A 14,818-nucleotide genomic window follows, 5' to 3' on the forward strand; every position below is an offset into this window, starting at 1 on the left:
CAGATTTTCAATCCCCCCTCTCCCCCAATCTCCTAGTTTTCTCTCCTTTACTCTGATGGTGCCCCTCTCAGTTCCCTTCACTGGCTCCTTGTCCACTACCTAATTGCTAAATGTTCAAGCACCTCTGGATGAAGTTATAGGCCTTCTGCTCATCTCTCTGGATGACTTTATCCATTTCCACTGCTCAAAATGTGCTGACAATCCCTTAAATTTTATAAGTAGTTCCTAAGTAGTATGGTTAGCATCTCTACCTGCCTGTTGTATTAGACTCTCAAACTTAAACTGCGTCCAGTTTTAAGCATGTTTACGGTCTTCTAACCTGCTCTTCCCCCATTCTTTGCCATCTTTACCTTCTCAAAATAGTCTTCCCTAGCACCCTGTTATTACTTGTTACAACATGGAGGACTTGCCCTTTACACAACTCCTCACATGTAATTTTATGGATATTTACTTGTTTAATGCCCATAAATGCCATGGGCTGGTGCCACATCTATTTTATTCACCACTGTTTACCTATGTCTAACACAGAAGCTTGTATAGGGTATTCAAATTATTGTTGAATCGATGAAGTATTAGCCAAGCACATATATAAGTCAGGACTGCTTGTATATAAATGTGTCATTACTTTGTCTTCTATTTGTTTCCATTTTCTAAAAATGTACCTCAGTTTACATGTCTTATATTTCCCCTTAAGTTATCTTAGTCTGTGTTACCTGAGGTGTTCGTTGTAATTCATATAAGCTGAGTTCCCATGTTTTGCTTAATGGTTGAGTTCCATTTGTCTGCACAGCCTGAGACATAGCTAGAAACAAAAAGGAGACAAAAACAATTTTAGTATTTGAAAGGGAAGGCCACAGTCTGAACCTATGTGCACCTCCAAAATGCTTATGTTGAAACCTAATTTCCAATGCAACAGTAGTAAGAGGTGGGGCCTCCGGACAGTGATTAGGTCAGAAGGGCTCTGCCCTTATGAATGAGATTAGTGCCCTTACAAAGCAGCCCGAGGAAGCCTTTCTGATGTTCCGCCACACAAGGACTGACAGAAAGCACCAGCTGTGAGGAACAGGCCTTTGCCAGACACTGAATCTGCTGGTACCATGATCCTCAAAGCCCCAAGGCCCTCCCACCTCCCCATCCTCCCCACGCCACTCCTGCAGCTTCAGTGCTGTCACCTCTCAGCCACTCACCATGAAGACTATGTCCCCCTCCCACGAGTGTGCCAGTACTACCACCAGGACCACCAACTGCCAGATCAACCTAGACCTCTATGCTTCCTCACATATACCTGTCCATGCCTTACTACTTTGTCCTCAATGACGTGGCTTTGAAGAACTTGAACATATATTTTCACCAATCTCATGATGAGAAAGAATGTGCTGACAAAGTAATGAAGCTGCACAACCAACAGAAGTGGCCTCATCTTCCTTCAGGATATCAAGAAACCAGACCATGATGCCTGGGAGGGTGGGCTGAACACAATGGAGTGTGCATTACACTTGGATAAAAGCGTGAAGCAGTCGCTATTAAAACTACGTGATCTGATCTGGGCTGGGCTGGGTGCGTAGGCTCACGCCTGTAATCCTACCACTCTGGGAGGCCGAGGCGGGAGGATTGTTTGAGCTCAGGAGTTCGAGACCAGCCTGAGCAAGAGCGAGACTCCACCTCTACTAAAAAAAAAAAAAAAAAAAAAAAATAGAAACAAATTAGCTGGACAACTAAAAATATACAGAAAAAATTAGCCAGGCATGGTGGCATATGCCTATAGTCCCAGCTACTCGGGGGTGGAGGGGGCTGAGGCAGTAGGATTGCTTGAGTCTAGGAGTTCGAGGTTGCTGTGAGCTGGGCTGACACCACAGCACTCTAGCCCGGGCAACAGAGTGACACTCTGTCTCAAAAAAAAAAAAAAAAAAACCACAAAACCAAAACAAAACCACAAAACAAAACAACACTACATGATCTGGCCACTGACAAAAACAACCCTCATTTGCATGAATTCATTGAGATGTACAAACTGAATGAGCAGGTGAAATCTATCAAACAATTTGGTGACCATGTAACCAACTTGCCCTGACCATACAGAAACATAAAAATATTTTCTTTTCACACAGAAAATATTTGACCAACTGCTAAATCTTTCTTTTCTCTTACCTTTCCCATGTTTTGTTTTGTTTTAGTTTGTTCATTTGAATCAAATTTCTGTATTTGAAAGAATGATACAAATGAAAGAACTTAAGTAGGTATTTTTGGTACAATTTACAGGGAAAAGTTAAGGTAACTCCAAAATGCATGCACTGCCTTGGTGACCAGGGAAGTCACCCCCATGGCTATGGGAAAGTCAGCTTAGCTTTTGTCATTACTGTCTCACAAAATGTGCTTGCTGAAGAGGTACTCTGCCTTGCCAGATTCTATTGTGCATGCTCGGGCTACATGACTTGCACTTTTTAGTTCTGTTATATGTAAAACCTAAGTCCACATTGTCAAAAGAGCAGGCCCAGTTTGAGCTGGTCCCGTGCTTACGAGACATTTCTGGTTCACATTTCCTTAGAAATTTGTGGATTGTTTATAAAATGTTTCTTGGATTATGCTCCCCACTCCCTGGTCCCAAACACATACGCAATCTTTGAGGGGCTTAAGATAATACACTGCTGACGATTAAGGATATACTGCTAAAGCACAGAGAACCTACGTAGCCTTTATTCTCATGGTCAGACTCTCCATAAACCGAAGTCTCAAGTGAGACCCCAGCACATGCTGGGCTGGATCATAGTGAACTCAAGTCAATTCTTGGATAAGAGCCTCAAGAGTATATTTTGTACGGTATAGATGAAAGAGGAATTCATATTTAAATAGCAGGTGTATAGGCAAAAGAGCTAACATTGTGTTGTAAAACTGTAGGAGTCTGAATTATACTCTTACCAGAGCAGCTATAAGAAGGGAGCTTCCAGATTGGATAAAACATTTTTCTCAAGAAAAGAACTTTAACATTTTGGGCTAAATTCTCAAGAGTTCTGTGCCTAAAAAATGTTTACCAGCTACTTTAATCATAAAAAAAAATTGTCTGGGTTATTCATAGTACGTGACATCAAACTACAGATTAATATGAGCGAGCTATAAATTATAACCTCGGAAAAGAGGCAGAGTTTAGGTAAATGTGATTATTTAGAAATGCCCACTTACGTTTTCAACAATGACTGTTATATTAGTTTTCTATGGCTACTGTAACATTACCACAAATGTGATGGTTTTAAACAACAGTAATTTATTCTCTCACAGTTCTGGGGGCCAGAAGTCCTAATTCAGTATCACTGGGCCAAAATACAGACATTGGCAGGGCTGTGCATCTTTCCGAGGCCCTAGGGGAGAATCTGTACCTTATCTCATTCAGCTTGAGGTAAATGCCAGCATTCCTTCCCCTGTGGCCACATCACTCCAACCGGCCTATGTGGTCACACTGCCCCATCCTCTTGTGTGGCTGTGATCACCCTCTGCCCCCTCTTCTATAGGGCTACACGTGATGACGCTTAGCGCCTCCTTGGCTAAAGCCGGATAATCTCCTCATCCCAAAATTATTAACTTAATTACATATGCAGAGATGCCTTTTTCCAATTAAAGTAACATTTATAAATTCCAGGGATTTGAACGTGGATATCTTCTGGGGGACATTTTTTAGCTTACCCCTCTTGCCAAAGGTAAAATATGACCCACCAATGAACATAACCAACTCCCCACAGACAACGTCTTTACCCTGTATGTCATTTGTTTCATTAATTTGTTTTCAAATTTTGTTTTATTTTTATGAAATACATATCAGAAAATATAATTACTCCTAAATTTCTTAGATTATTCCATTTTCCTACAATGTATTTTTCATGATTTATTTTAGATATGCCTCCCTAAGCACTATGAAACAAAACTAAGAAGCTTTCTCTCTCCTCTTTAATAAGATATATATCTTTTCCTTCTGTGGTTATTGTGCCATCTGAACAGAGTAAAATAAATAAAGGTCACATCAAATTAACTCTCCCAATCTCTAGCATTTTTCTTTTCCTCTTTGTATTATGTAACATGGGAATGGGCAAAAATTTCTTCCTTAATTAAAACATTGCTTGTTTATAGGATACAGGTATTAGATTTTAGAAATTTACTCTAGACTAGGCAAACTAGGAAGCAATAATAAATTCTGAGTAGGCAATTCAACTGCCATCACAACACTGCCTGCAGTGACTATCACCTTGTAAAAACCACTTTCAGCAGTTTAATCTAAAACTACAGCTGTAAGACAGACACTAATTTCTGTAAGCTTTTAAAGACACAAAGAAAGTGTTCTTTATAGAAAAACTTGTCATTGTACTAAACATCTGGAATATGCATCCAAATTACTTTTGGTAACCTAATAGCTTCTTTATTTAAAAAGCTAATATAATCAATTCCCAGTTAGATTGTATCTTTTCCACACTGTGGAACATATAGTAGGAACCATTCAAAGGTGACCTGCCAAATCTTCATTACCCAGTCTTAAATTAAATCTTTGAGTACTGGTAATAAATTTAATGTTTCTAGTCTCTCTACAATTAAGTTATTGTTATAGTGAAAATAAATGTTGAGATTTTTAAAGCTTCACTTTAAAAGCGTATCTAGATAATTTAGTGTGATCTTTGCCCTCCTACCATACTTCTCCCATCACTCATCTCTACCTCATCTCTTCTAACACTACCCCAACACACACAGATACTTTCTTAATAGCCCAATCTAATCTATTTCTAAAGTTTCAAGATACACCTATCAAGATCCAATGTTAGTCAACAGTAGTTACAAGCAGCCTTGTTTTTCTTCTGTCCCCTCTCCATATCCATATTAGATGTTAACAGACTAATAACAAAAAACAAATGAATTCACTAGTTTAGGAAACATTTATCAAGAGTTACCATGTGATAGGAAATGAGAACCTCCAAGAGTTTACTGGCTAACGGGGAGGAAAACCTCTGAACCTATTTTCACTACAATTTGGTAAATGCTACAAGAGCACAAAGAAGCAATCAAATGGGAGATATCAGAAAAAGTTTCCTAGAGAAGAGATTCCTCCTTGTAGGAGGAGTTTAAGGTTAAGTGGAAGTTAACCAAGCGAGGAGAAGAAAGCAGTCCAGAGGGACCAACATAATAAGCAAATGCACAGCTAAGCATAGTATGTTTGGGAAACTCCAAGTGGTTCACTATTAAATGAGTGGAAAGAGGGAGGCAGGGAGTAGCACAGGATGAGGTGGAAAAATTTAAACTGTGGACCAGATAAGCGAGGCCTAACATACCATGCAAAGGTGTCAGGAAAGTGCAACTAACTACAAAGTTAGATTTGCATTTTAGACCGATCACCTCTGGCAACATTAGAGGATGGATTTGAGAAAATCAAGAATCCTAATTAATTGGTTTGTGCAATAATCCAAAGAAGAGATGAGAAAGGCCTACATCAGGGCTGTTAGTAAGGATGAAATAAGAAGGGCAGAGCTCAAAATACTTAGGAGGTAAAATACACGGAATATAGGAAATGAAAAAGGAAAGTAAAGAAGGGCTCCCAAGTTTGTAGCTATGTAGATGTTGATTCTAAAAAGAGACAGTAAAACAGGAAATGGTGTTTTTACCACTTCTATTCAACACACTAGTGGAAGTTCTAATCAGAGCATGTGGGGAGGAGGAAAAAAAGAAAAGGCATCCAAATTGGAAAGGAAGAAGTAAAATTATCTGTTTATAAATAAGATCATGTAGAAAACCCTAAAAATTCTATACCAAAAAAAAAAAAAAAAAAAAACCCTGTAAAAAGCTGAACAAGTGAATTTACCAAAGTGGCAAGGAAAATAAAATCAGCATACAAAAATCAGTTGCATTTCTACATATTAACAATGAACAATCTGAAAAGGAAATTAAGAAAACAATTCCATTTAGAATAGCATAAAGAATACTTAAGAATAAACTTAACCAAAGAGGCGAAAGACCCATACACTGAAAACTATAAAACAATGCAGAGAGAAATTAAAGACATACGCAAATTTTAAAAAGCCCATGTTCGTAAATTGGAAGACTAAATATTGTTAAGATGACAGACAATACAGATACCCCTCGACCTATGATGGGGTTACATCCCGATCCATCATAAAATAAAGGTCAAAAGTATTTTCAACTTTCAATATTTTCAACTTAATGGGCTTATCCAGATGTAGCCCCCATTGTAAGTCAAGGTGCACACTTGAATGCATACCACTTTCACACCATTTGAAAGTCAAAAAATCATAAGCCAAGCCACTGCAAGTCGGGGCCATCTGTACTATCCAAACCAATCTACAGATCCAGTGCAATCCCTATCAAAATCCCAATGATGTTTTTTGCAAAAATTGAAAAACCCATCCTAAAATTTATACAGAATCTCATGGGATTACCAAACAGCCAAAATAATCTTGAAAAAGAACCAAGTTGGAGGACTCATACTTACTGGTTTCAAAATTTACTACAAAGATACAGTAATCAAAGTAATGTGATCCTGGCATGAAGACAGACATAGAGACTGATGAAACAGAACAGAGAAATCCTCCCATATGGTCAAATAATTTTCAGTAAGGGTGCCAAGACCATTCAGTGGGGAAAAAACAGTCTTTTCAACAAATGGCGCTAAGAAAACTGAATATCCACCCACAAATGAATGAAGTTGGACCTTGGCCTCATACTATATACAAAATTTAAACGGATCAGAGACTTAAACCTAAGAGCTAACACTAGAACTCTTATGAGAAAACACAGGAGAAACTCTTCATGACATTGGGTTTGACAATAATTTCTTTGGATATATCAAAAGCACAGACAACAAAAGAAAAACTATAATCTTTTTATACAAAGGACACTATCAAGAGTAAAAAGGCAACCTACAGAAAGGGGGAAAATATTTGTAAATCACTTCTGATAAAATAAAGGGTTTACAGAGTATATAAAGAGCCCCTACAACTCAAAAACAAAAAAACTGCCCAATTAAAATGGGCAAAGGACTTGAATAGACACATCTCCAAAGATGGCCAATAAGTACGTGAAAAATATGCTCAGTATCACAAATCATCAGGGAAATGCAAATCAAAATCACAATCAGATACCACTTCACACCCATTCGGATGGGCATTCGCCTATTATTTAAACAAAACAAAACAGAAAGTAACAAGCCTTCATGAGGACATGCAGAAACTGGAACCCCTGTGCACTGCCTTGTCGGTGAGAAAATGTGACACCAGCTTTTGAATACAGTACGGCAATTTCTCAGAAAGTCCGACACAGAATTACTGTACGATCCAACAATCCCAATTCTGGATGAATAGCCCAAAGAATTCAAAGGAGAGACTCAGATATTTGTACACCCATGTTCATAACAGCATCATTTATAATAAATGGCCAAAAGATATAAACAACTCAAATGCCTATCAATGGATGAATGAACATGTGGTATATACATACAATGAAATATTAGCCTCAAAAAGAAATGAAATTCTCATACATGCTACAGTGTAGATAAACTTTGAGGGCAGTATGCTAAGTGAAATAAACCTAACATAGAAGGACAAAGATCTCGTATGATGTACCTACAATAGTGGTTACCAGAGACTTGAGGGAATGAGGTAGTAGGGAGTTGCTGTTTAATGGGTACAGAGTTTCAGTTTAGGATGATGAAAACGGTCTGGAGACAAGACGATGGTGGATGTACAACAATGTGAATGCACTTAATGTCACTGAACTGTATACTTCAAAATGGATGAAATGGTACATTTTATGTTACATATATTTTACAATAAAAAATTAAAATTAAAATTCGTTCTTACCATAGAGCTTTGCAACTTCAGCATACAATTTTTTTTCGTTTCTTATTAAGTCAAGAACTTTTACTTTTTCAACTTACAAAAGCAAGCATTTTATGGCTTCTCTTTGGCTCAACCAAATTGCCAGCATCACTACTCTTGCACTTTGGGGCCATTATCAAGTACAATAAGGATTACTTGAACACAAGCACTGCAATATTGCCACAGTCAATCTGCTAACTGAGATGGCTACTAAGTGACTAATGGGCAGGTACTGCATACAGAATCGATATGCTGGACAAAGGGATGATTCACATCCCAAGCAGGACTGAGTGAGATTTTATCATGCTTCTCAGAACAGTTCACAATTTAAAACTTATGAACTGTTTATTTCTGGAATTTTCCATTTAATATTTTCAGACTGCAGTTTGACTGTGGCTAACTAAAACTGCAGAAAGCAAAACAATGGATAAGGGAGGACTACCGTACATTTTCTAGGAAGCGATGAAAAGCTGAATTCACTAGAAAAGGAAAGGAAATGGACTCTCCCTTAGAGACTCCAGAAGGAACACAGACTTCCAATACCTTGATTTTAATCCCACAAAACTCACTTTAGACTCCTGACTACCAGAACTGTAAGATAATAAATACGTGTTGTTTCAAGTCACTAAATTGCAGTAATTCGTTACAGCAACAATAGGAAACTAATACCCCAGCTACACCCCAATTATCAGGAAAAAAAACAACAACAGAGTGGGAGAAGGTGAAGAAAAATATAAACTTTAGTTTATTTGCCCAATAATCTTGTCTTCCACCAAAAGAAAAATACGTGCACCCACAGGAAAGTGTGTTCCTCCAGTGAAGTAGTTCTCATGTAAGGAATCATCTGGAAAGCCTTTAAATAATTCTGGCCAGGCATGGTGGCTCACGCCTGTCATCCTAGCACTTTGGGAAGCCAAGGTGGGAGGATTGCTTGAGGCTTCAAGACCAGCCTGAGCAAGAGCGAGACCCCATCTCTACAAAAAAATAGAAAAATTAGCTGGGCATGGTGGTGCGTGCCTGTAGTCCCTCCCAGCTACTCGGGAGGCTGAGGCAGGAGGATCACTTAAACCCAGGAGTTTGAGGTTGCAGTGAGTTATGATGACTATGCACTGCACTCTAGCCAGAGCAAGAGAACAAGACTCTGTCTCCAAAAAAAAGAAAAAAAAAAAAAAACCAATCTGATATTAAGATCTCATTTCAGACAAACTGAATCAGTATTGTGGGGAGGGGAGCCAGTCAAATGGTTTTTACATGCAGCCAGGGTTGAGAATCACAATTCTATATAAAAATTAGTGTTTCAGTCACCTAAGAAACTACTAACATTTTCAAATGCTACTAGAAGTTCCTGAAACCTTTTCCCAATAAAGATGTGGCTCTGAATTCATTCACTGGTTTAGTGTATGTTTTGCTGACTTTAACAATAAGAAGTTACCCTTGGCAAAAAGTTGTGGTTGGCAAATTCCTAGAAGTGGAATTACTGGTTAAAAGACAAGGAATTTTTTGTGTGTGTGATAAATACTGCTAAACTGCTATACCAATTAGGGATTATCAAAATTTTTTTAAAAGCCTGCCCAATCTGATAAGCAGGATATGACACTTCATTGTTTTAATTTGCAAGCTTCAATCATAAGTGAGGTTAAGTATCTTTTCACAGATTTATTGGCCATATTTTGGTCTGTCAATTACTTATTCATATCCATTTCTATTAGTTTTTTTTAAAAGTTAACTTGTAAGAACTCCTTCTGGTAAGGAAACTGACCTTTTGCCTAACATGAGTGTTAAATATTTTCCCTCAGTTTGTTGCTCTGTCTTTTTTGTCTTTGAATACTTTAGGACACAAATTTTATTTTTTATAGATTTTTACATAAAGGTTCTGACAAAATTGGACAAAAACAAACAAAAAACCCCACAATTTGTATATTTTTAGTGTACTTATCTTTTCTTCCATGGCTTCTTTGGAAAGATCATCCACACTCTAAAATTATAAAAACATTCACCCGTGCTTTCTTCTAATACTTTCAGAGTTTCATTTTTTACATTTAGGAGGTCGGATTCTAGATTTTCCACCCTATTTAATTGGCACGTTGTCCCAATATCATGTATTGCTTAGTTCTCTCTTCACTGATAAAGTCACCATGCTTTTAACTCATAATATAGGAAGAGAAGAAATTTTATATATGTGAATATGTATATTTTATGTTTATATATATGTGTATATGAAAACTGTAAAGCAAGCCTAACACACTATAACTTCCTACACTGTCAACTAAATGACTGCCCAATTTCAGTTATACAGATTATACAAATTCCTTAATAAGGTTACGAAATATGAAAGTAAGCTTTGGGCACACCGTCTCTACAATCCCCTTTGCAAAAGCAACACAACTGTCACCAGGTTGGCCGACTCTTCCTCAAAAGCAGTGAAAAATTCTCCCTATCAGTTCTCTCCAATGTTTCTACTCAGCCTTGTAAAATATTTGCTGCCACTAGGTGGAGACAATTTGATAACAAGAATATTGGTTACTGAAATAGGAATAGCCACAATTTTCTACAAATACTTCTAATGGTAAAGAAGCTGTTTCTAAATTCTTGGGTGAATAAGTGCTAGTCACTTTAGCTGATAATCCAATTTCCTCATTTGTAAATTTAAGGCTTTATATTAAGTACCCTCAAGAGCCCTCTTAACTCTAATATTCTGTGGATTAAAGCTTGCTTAAATGTTCTTGACATACAGTGCCTAAAGACAGTACGGTTTCTCTTGAGCTAAAAAAAATTCTACTTTTAGCAACTTTTTTCAACTCCACCAACCAAAACCAGCTGTTTCCTCCAATCTTTTCTTTTAAAGAAGTCAAAAGGGCATATTGCCTATTAAAATCGATACATCTCGTTTCCCAGGTCATACCCAAGGCTTTCTGCCTTTTTCTCCCTTGTCTTAAAATAGCTAATCCCATACTTCTCCACATCCACCTGCCTTGATTGCATATACATCTCAAACAACAAATTAGCTATAAATTTTCCTATAAACTGGTAGTCTTAGTGCTAGAGGCTATACACCTGGGGGTTTTTGGTTTTTGCACTTGTGGGTCTTTTTGTTTGTTTTTGTCTAATTTGGTCAGAACTTTATATTTTTTTTTTTGTTGAGACAGAGTCTCACTTTGTTGCCCAGGCTAGAGTGAGTGCCGTGGCGTCAGCTTAGCTCACAGCAACCTCAGACTCCTCGGCTTAAGCGATCCTACTGCCTCAGCCTCCCGAGTAGCTGGGACTACAGGCATGCGCCACTATGCCCGGCTAATTTTTTTCTATATAGATTTTTAGTTGTCCATATAATGTCGTTCTATTTTTAGTAGAGACGGGGTCTCGCTCAGGCTGGTCTCGAACTCCTGACCTTGAGCAATCCACCCGCCTCGGCCTCCCAGAGTGCTAGGATTACAGGCGTGAGCCACCGCGCCCGGCCAAGAACTTTATATTTTTGTCTCCTTAATTCTAACTGTCCCTCTGACAAGACACATTCCTTACACTGGTACTCATCTTATATTGGTTCTCATTCTTCCTGGTTCTCACCTGCCAGTCTAGATTTCTTTTTACCTTTTCTAAGGATGTTTTAACCTCTGCTTGCCTAAGAAGTTTTCAGTCTACTGCTTCATCCAACTATTTAAATCTAGTGATCCAACAGTAGTCTAGATCACAAACTTTGGCATAATCCAGACTCTCAGCCCTGAACACACACCAACTCTATACAACAAATTCACCACATTCACAATTTACACAGGACTACCTTTAATTCTCCCAGTGCCCTAAGACCAAGAGGCACAAAGGACACTGGTGATTTCCTAAGCAGAACAGGAAAATTCTGAGTCTAAGTGAGCAAGGGACACTACCAATTTCATTTCATATCCCTACCCAGATCACAGGAACCTGCAAATAAGATAGCATACTGGTGTGATAGCAGTAACCAGCTCACTACTGACTCCTGACTGCTGCTCTCTGCTATCACCAAGTATGGCTGGCCCCCAATAAATACATATGGCACAGACAGACAATGGCACAGACAGATCAATTATCTGTATCTCTCAGAGGGAGGTGTGAAACACAATTAATGCAAAGCTTAAAGAGTTACAGAAATGCAGAATTAATGACAAAGCTAAAAAGAGAAGTCTAACTATTGACTGTTATTAGTCCAGAGCTCCACATGCCAGAAGTTAACAACTTTTGAAAAGTGGTATATGCCGAGGTTGTTACACTTTCCTGGGAAGAGAAATGTCCACCAAGTGCCAAGTTAGCTTTAGCAAGTGATGACATGGGAAGTCAAAGCAACATTCCTTTGTGTCACTGAAAACATTCTAACAGGTTCTACTTTTCTGGGTAGGGCATAATCTGCTGACAAATTAAATTTGTGGCCACGTAGTGACCTAAAAACTAACTAGATTAAGAAAGACAAAAGAAGAAAAAGTTGAAAGGCTGATGCCTCCACACTTTAACAGCAACTTGGATACCCTTTTGAAAAGCAGCTAGGGAATATATTTCTAGAGACAAAAAAATTTCCATATTCTTTGACCCAGTAATCCCAGTCCTAGGAAATAATATTGTATTAGGTAATATTTACAGTGTTTACCACTTTATATGCAATCTCATTTAATTCTAACAACCCCATGGAGTAGATACTATTAATGCCCTCATTTAACAAGGAAACTGAGCCAAAATATAAACTAACAAGCAAGCAAGCAACTTGCTTAATGGTCTCATAGTAAATAGTTAGAGGTAAGATTCAAACCCAAGTAGGTCTATTTGACTAAAGCCATGCCCTTAACCACTAACCAAACATACTATTATTATTACAATAACAGCAATATTAATGCCATTAACATGGAGATGTTTGCGGCAACCAGGAAATTTTTTATCATTAAAAATAACAATTTTTAATATACAAAATGATCAGAAATACTTGAAAGGTAACATGATGAAAGACATAATTTGCATCTGTGCTAAATGGGAGCTACATAAAAAGTTATGTTCTAGAAGGTAACATGGACTTGTTAGGAGTTTATGGGGTTCCCTCTTCCATTTTTCAGCTCCCATTATTATTATTACCATATTACAATAAGCATAGATTTTTCACAGTTTAAGACAGTCTTAAGAACAGAGGAGTAAAGAATGTTTCCAGTGTCCCTTTGTCACACACGGTGGATTTTCTTTTGCAGAAAAAGAAAAAAATAAAAACATTATAGGGAATAGTGGCAGCCAGACTTGGGATTCAGGAGACCTCTAAGTCTCATTTTTTGTTCTTGAAGCAATTCCAAAATTAGAATTGTTAATCTGGCTTCTCTTTTGGCCTTCCCTGTCTCCAGATTTTTGCAATTTGCATCAAAAAATTTAATCCTAGAAGAAGTAGCTCTAGAGGTTTCAAAGACTAAAAGAAAGCCAGGTACTAGGGAGAAGAGGAAGTATGAAAAAGAAATCAGAAATTTTAAGGATAGAAAGAAATCTTACACCTCTGATAAAGCAGCAAAAATATGGCACAGTTTACATATTCAGGAAATCAAAATTACTTTAACCAAGTCAATATACAGATCTAAACCTCTTTATATAGAAAATGAGCATGTTATAAAAAATCGATTGCTTTTAAACTTTGATAATCTTAACGTAAGTTCTTCAAATAAAGAAAAACTTAAGTAGTGAAATCCACTCTTTCATAAGCAAACTCAATCCACATAACTGAACAATAAAGGAAAAAGAAAACTAGTATTAATTCAACACAAGAGATTACTGTTTGGGGCACTTTTTATAGTTTTCCCTCTACTTCCATTATCTAACAAAAGTCCTCTAAGTCCATGGTTCTTAACCTTTCTGGATTCACACACTCCCTTAAGAATCTGATGAAAATGAGGAACTCTCACCTCTGGAGGAAAAAATTATGCAAAAGCACATTCACACAAAATTTCAGAGTACAGTCATCCCTTGGTTCCAGGACCCCCACCCCAAAACCCTGCAGATACGAAAATCCAAGAACACTCAAAGCCCTTATATAAAATGGCATAGTCTTTGCTTATAACCTACACATATCCTCCCACATTAATCATCTCTAGATTACTTGTAATACCTAATATAATGTAAATGCTATGTAAATAGTTGTTATACTATATTTTTTTAACTGTTGTATTATTTTTTTCCCCAGAATATTTTTAATTTGCAGTTGGTTGAATCTATAGATGCAGAGCCCATACAGAGGGACTGCTGTATTCACAGATCCTTAGAGATTTCTGAACTGAAGGCCAAAAATACCTGCTCCACTCTATCTAGAAAAGAATTCCCACATCTAAATGGGGAAACAGATTATCTTTTCTAATTCCTTCTTAGTTTTTTTCAACTGTACTGCACAACAAGCTACTGCCATCAAAAACAGTTTCAGACTCATTCTTGGAAAGGTAAACTTATGGAGACAACAGGTACTGTTTGTTAGTTACTTCTGTCCCACTGCCACAATGAATGATGGATCTCCTAGCAACATTAATACAAACTTAAAAGGAACCTTATAATCCAACCACAAGGAAATGGTTAAATATACTGGGGTACATTCTCCTGAAATATTTATGCAATCATTAAAAATGTTACCAAACTGGTTATGGCACAGAAAATGTTGGATGTTTGAAGTTAGATTTTAAAACACAAGTCAATTTAGGTCTACATGTAGAATATAGTTAAAAGTATGTTTTAAACCACACCAGACCAAAATAACTAAAATTTATTTCCAAAAGGAATTATATCAAAATGTAAGAGCAATTGAGTACTGAAAGCATGGATGATTTTTTCTACTTCTTCGATTTTCCAAAATTAAAAAATAAATTTAAAAATGAATAAATAATTCAACTTATAATATTTGACTAAAAGACAATTTAAGTAATAATTTATGAATTTCCCCCATTATTAACTCTTAAATTACTTCCGAAAGCACTAGCAAC

At 37.2% G+C, this 14,818-nt stretch overlaps 1 protein-coding gene across 1 annotated transcript in view; it reads right to left on the bottom strand.

Moving 5' to 3' along the window:
* The window catches only part of RNF2 (ring finger protein 2), a 35,604-nt gene that overhangs the window by 11,445 nt on the left and 9,341 nt on the right, over positions 1-14,818 (bottom strand). Inside the window, exon 2 of the mRNA XM_069459452.1 lies at positions 714-802. Within this exon, the coding sequence (XP_069315553.1) occupies positions 714-800 (87 nt within the window). The 5' untranslated portion in view covers positions 801-802. The remainder of the gene's footprint in view (positions 1-713; positions 803-14,818) is intronic.

This window comes from Eulemur rufifrons, chromosome 27 (assembly GCF_041146395.1).
Source record: "Eulemur rufifrons isolate Redbay chromosome 27, OSU_ERuf_1, whole genome shotgun sequence".
NCBI classification, from domain to species: Eukaryota; Metazoa; Chordata; class Mammalia; order Primates; family Lemuridae; genus Eulemur; species Eulemur rufifrons.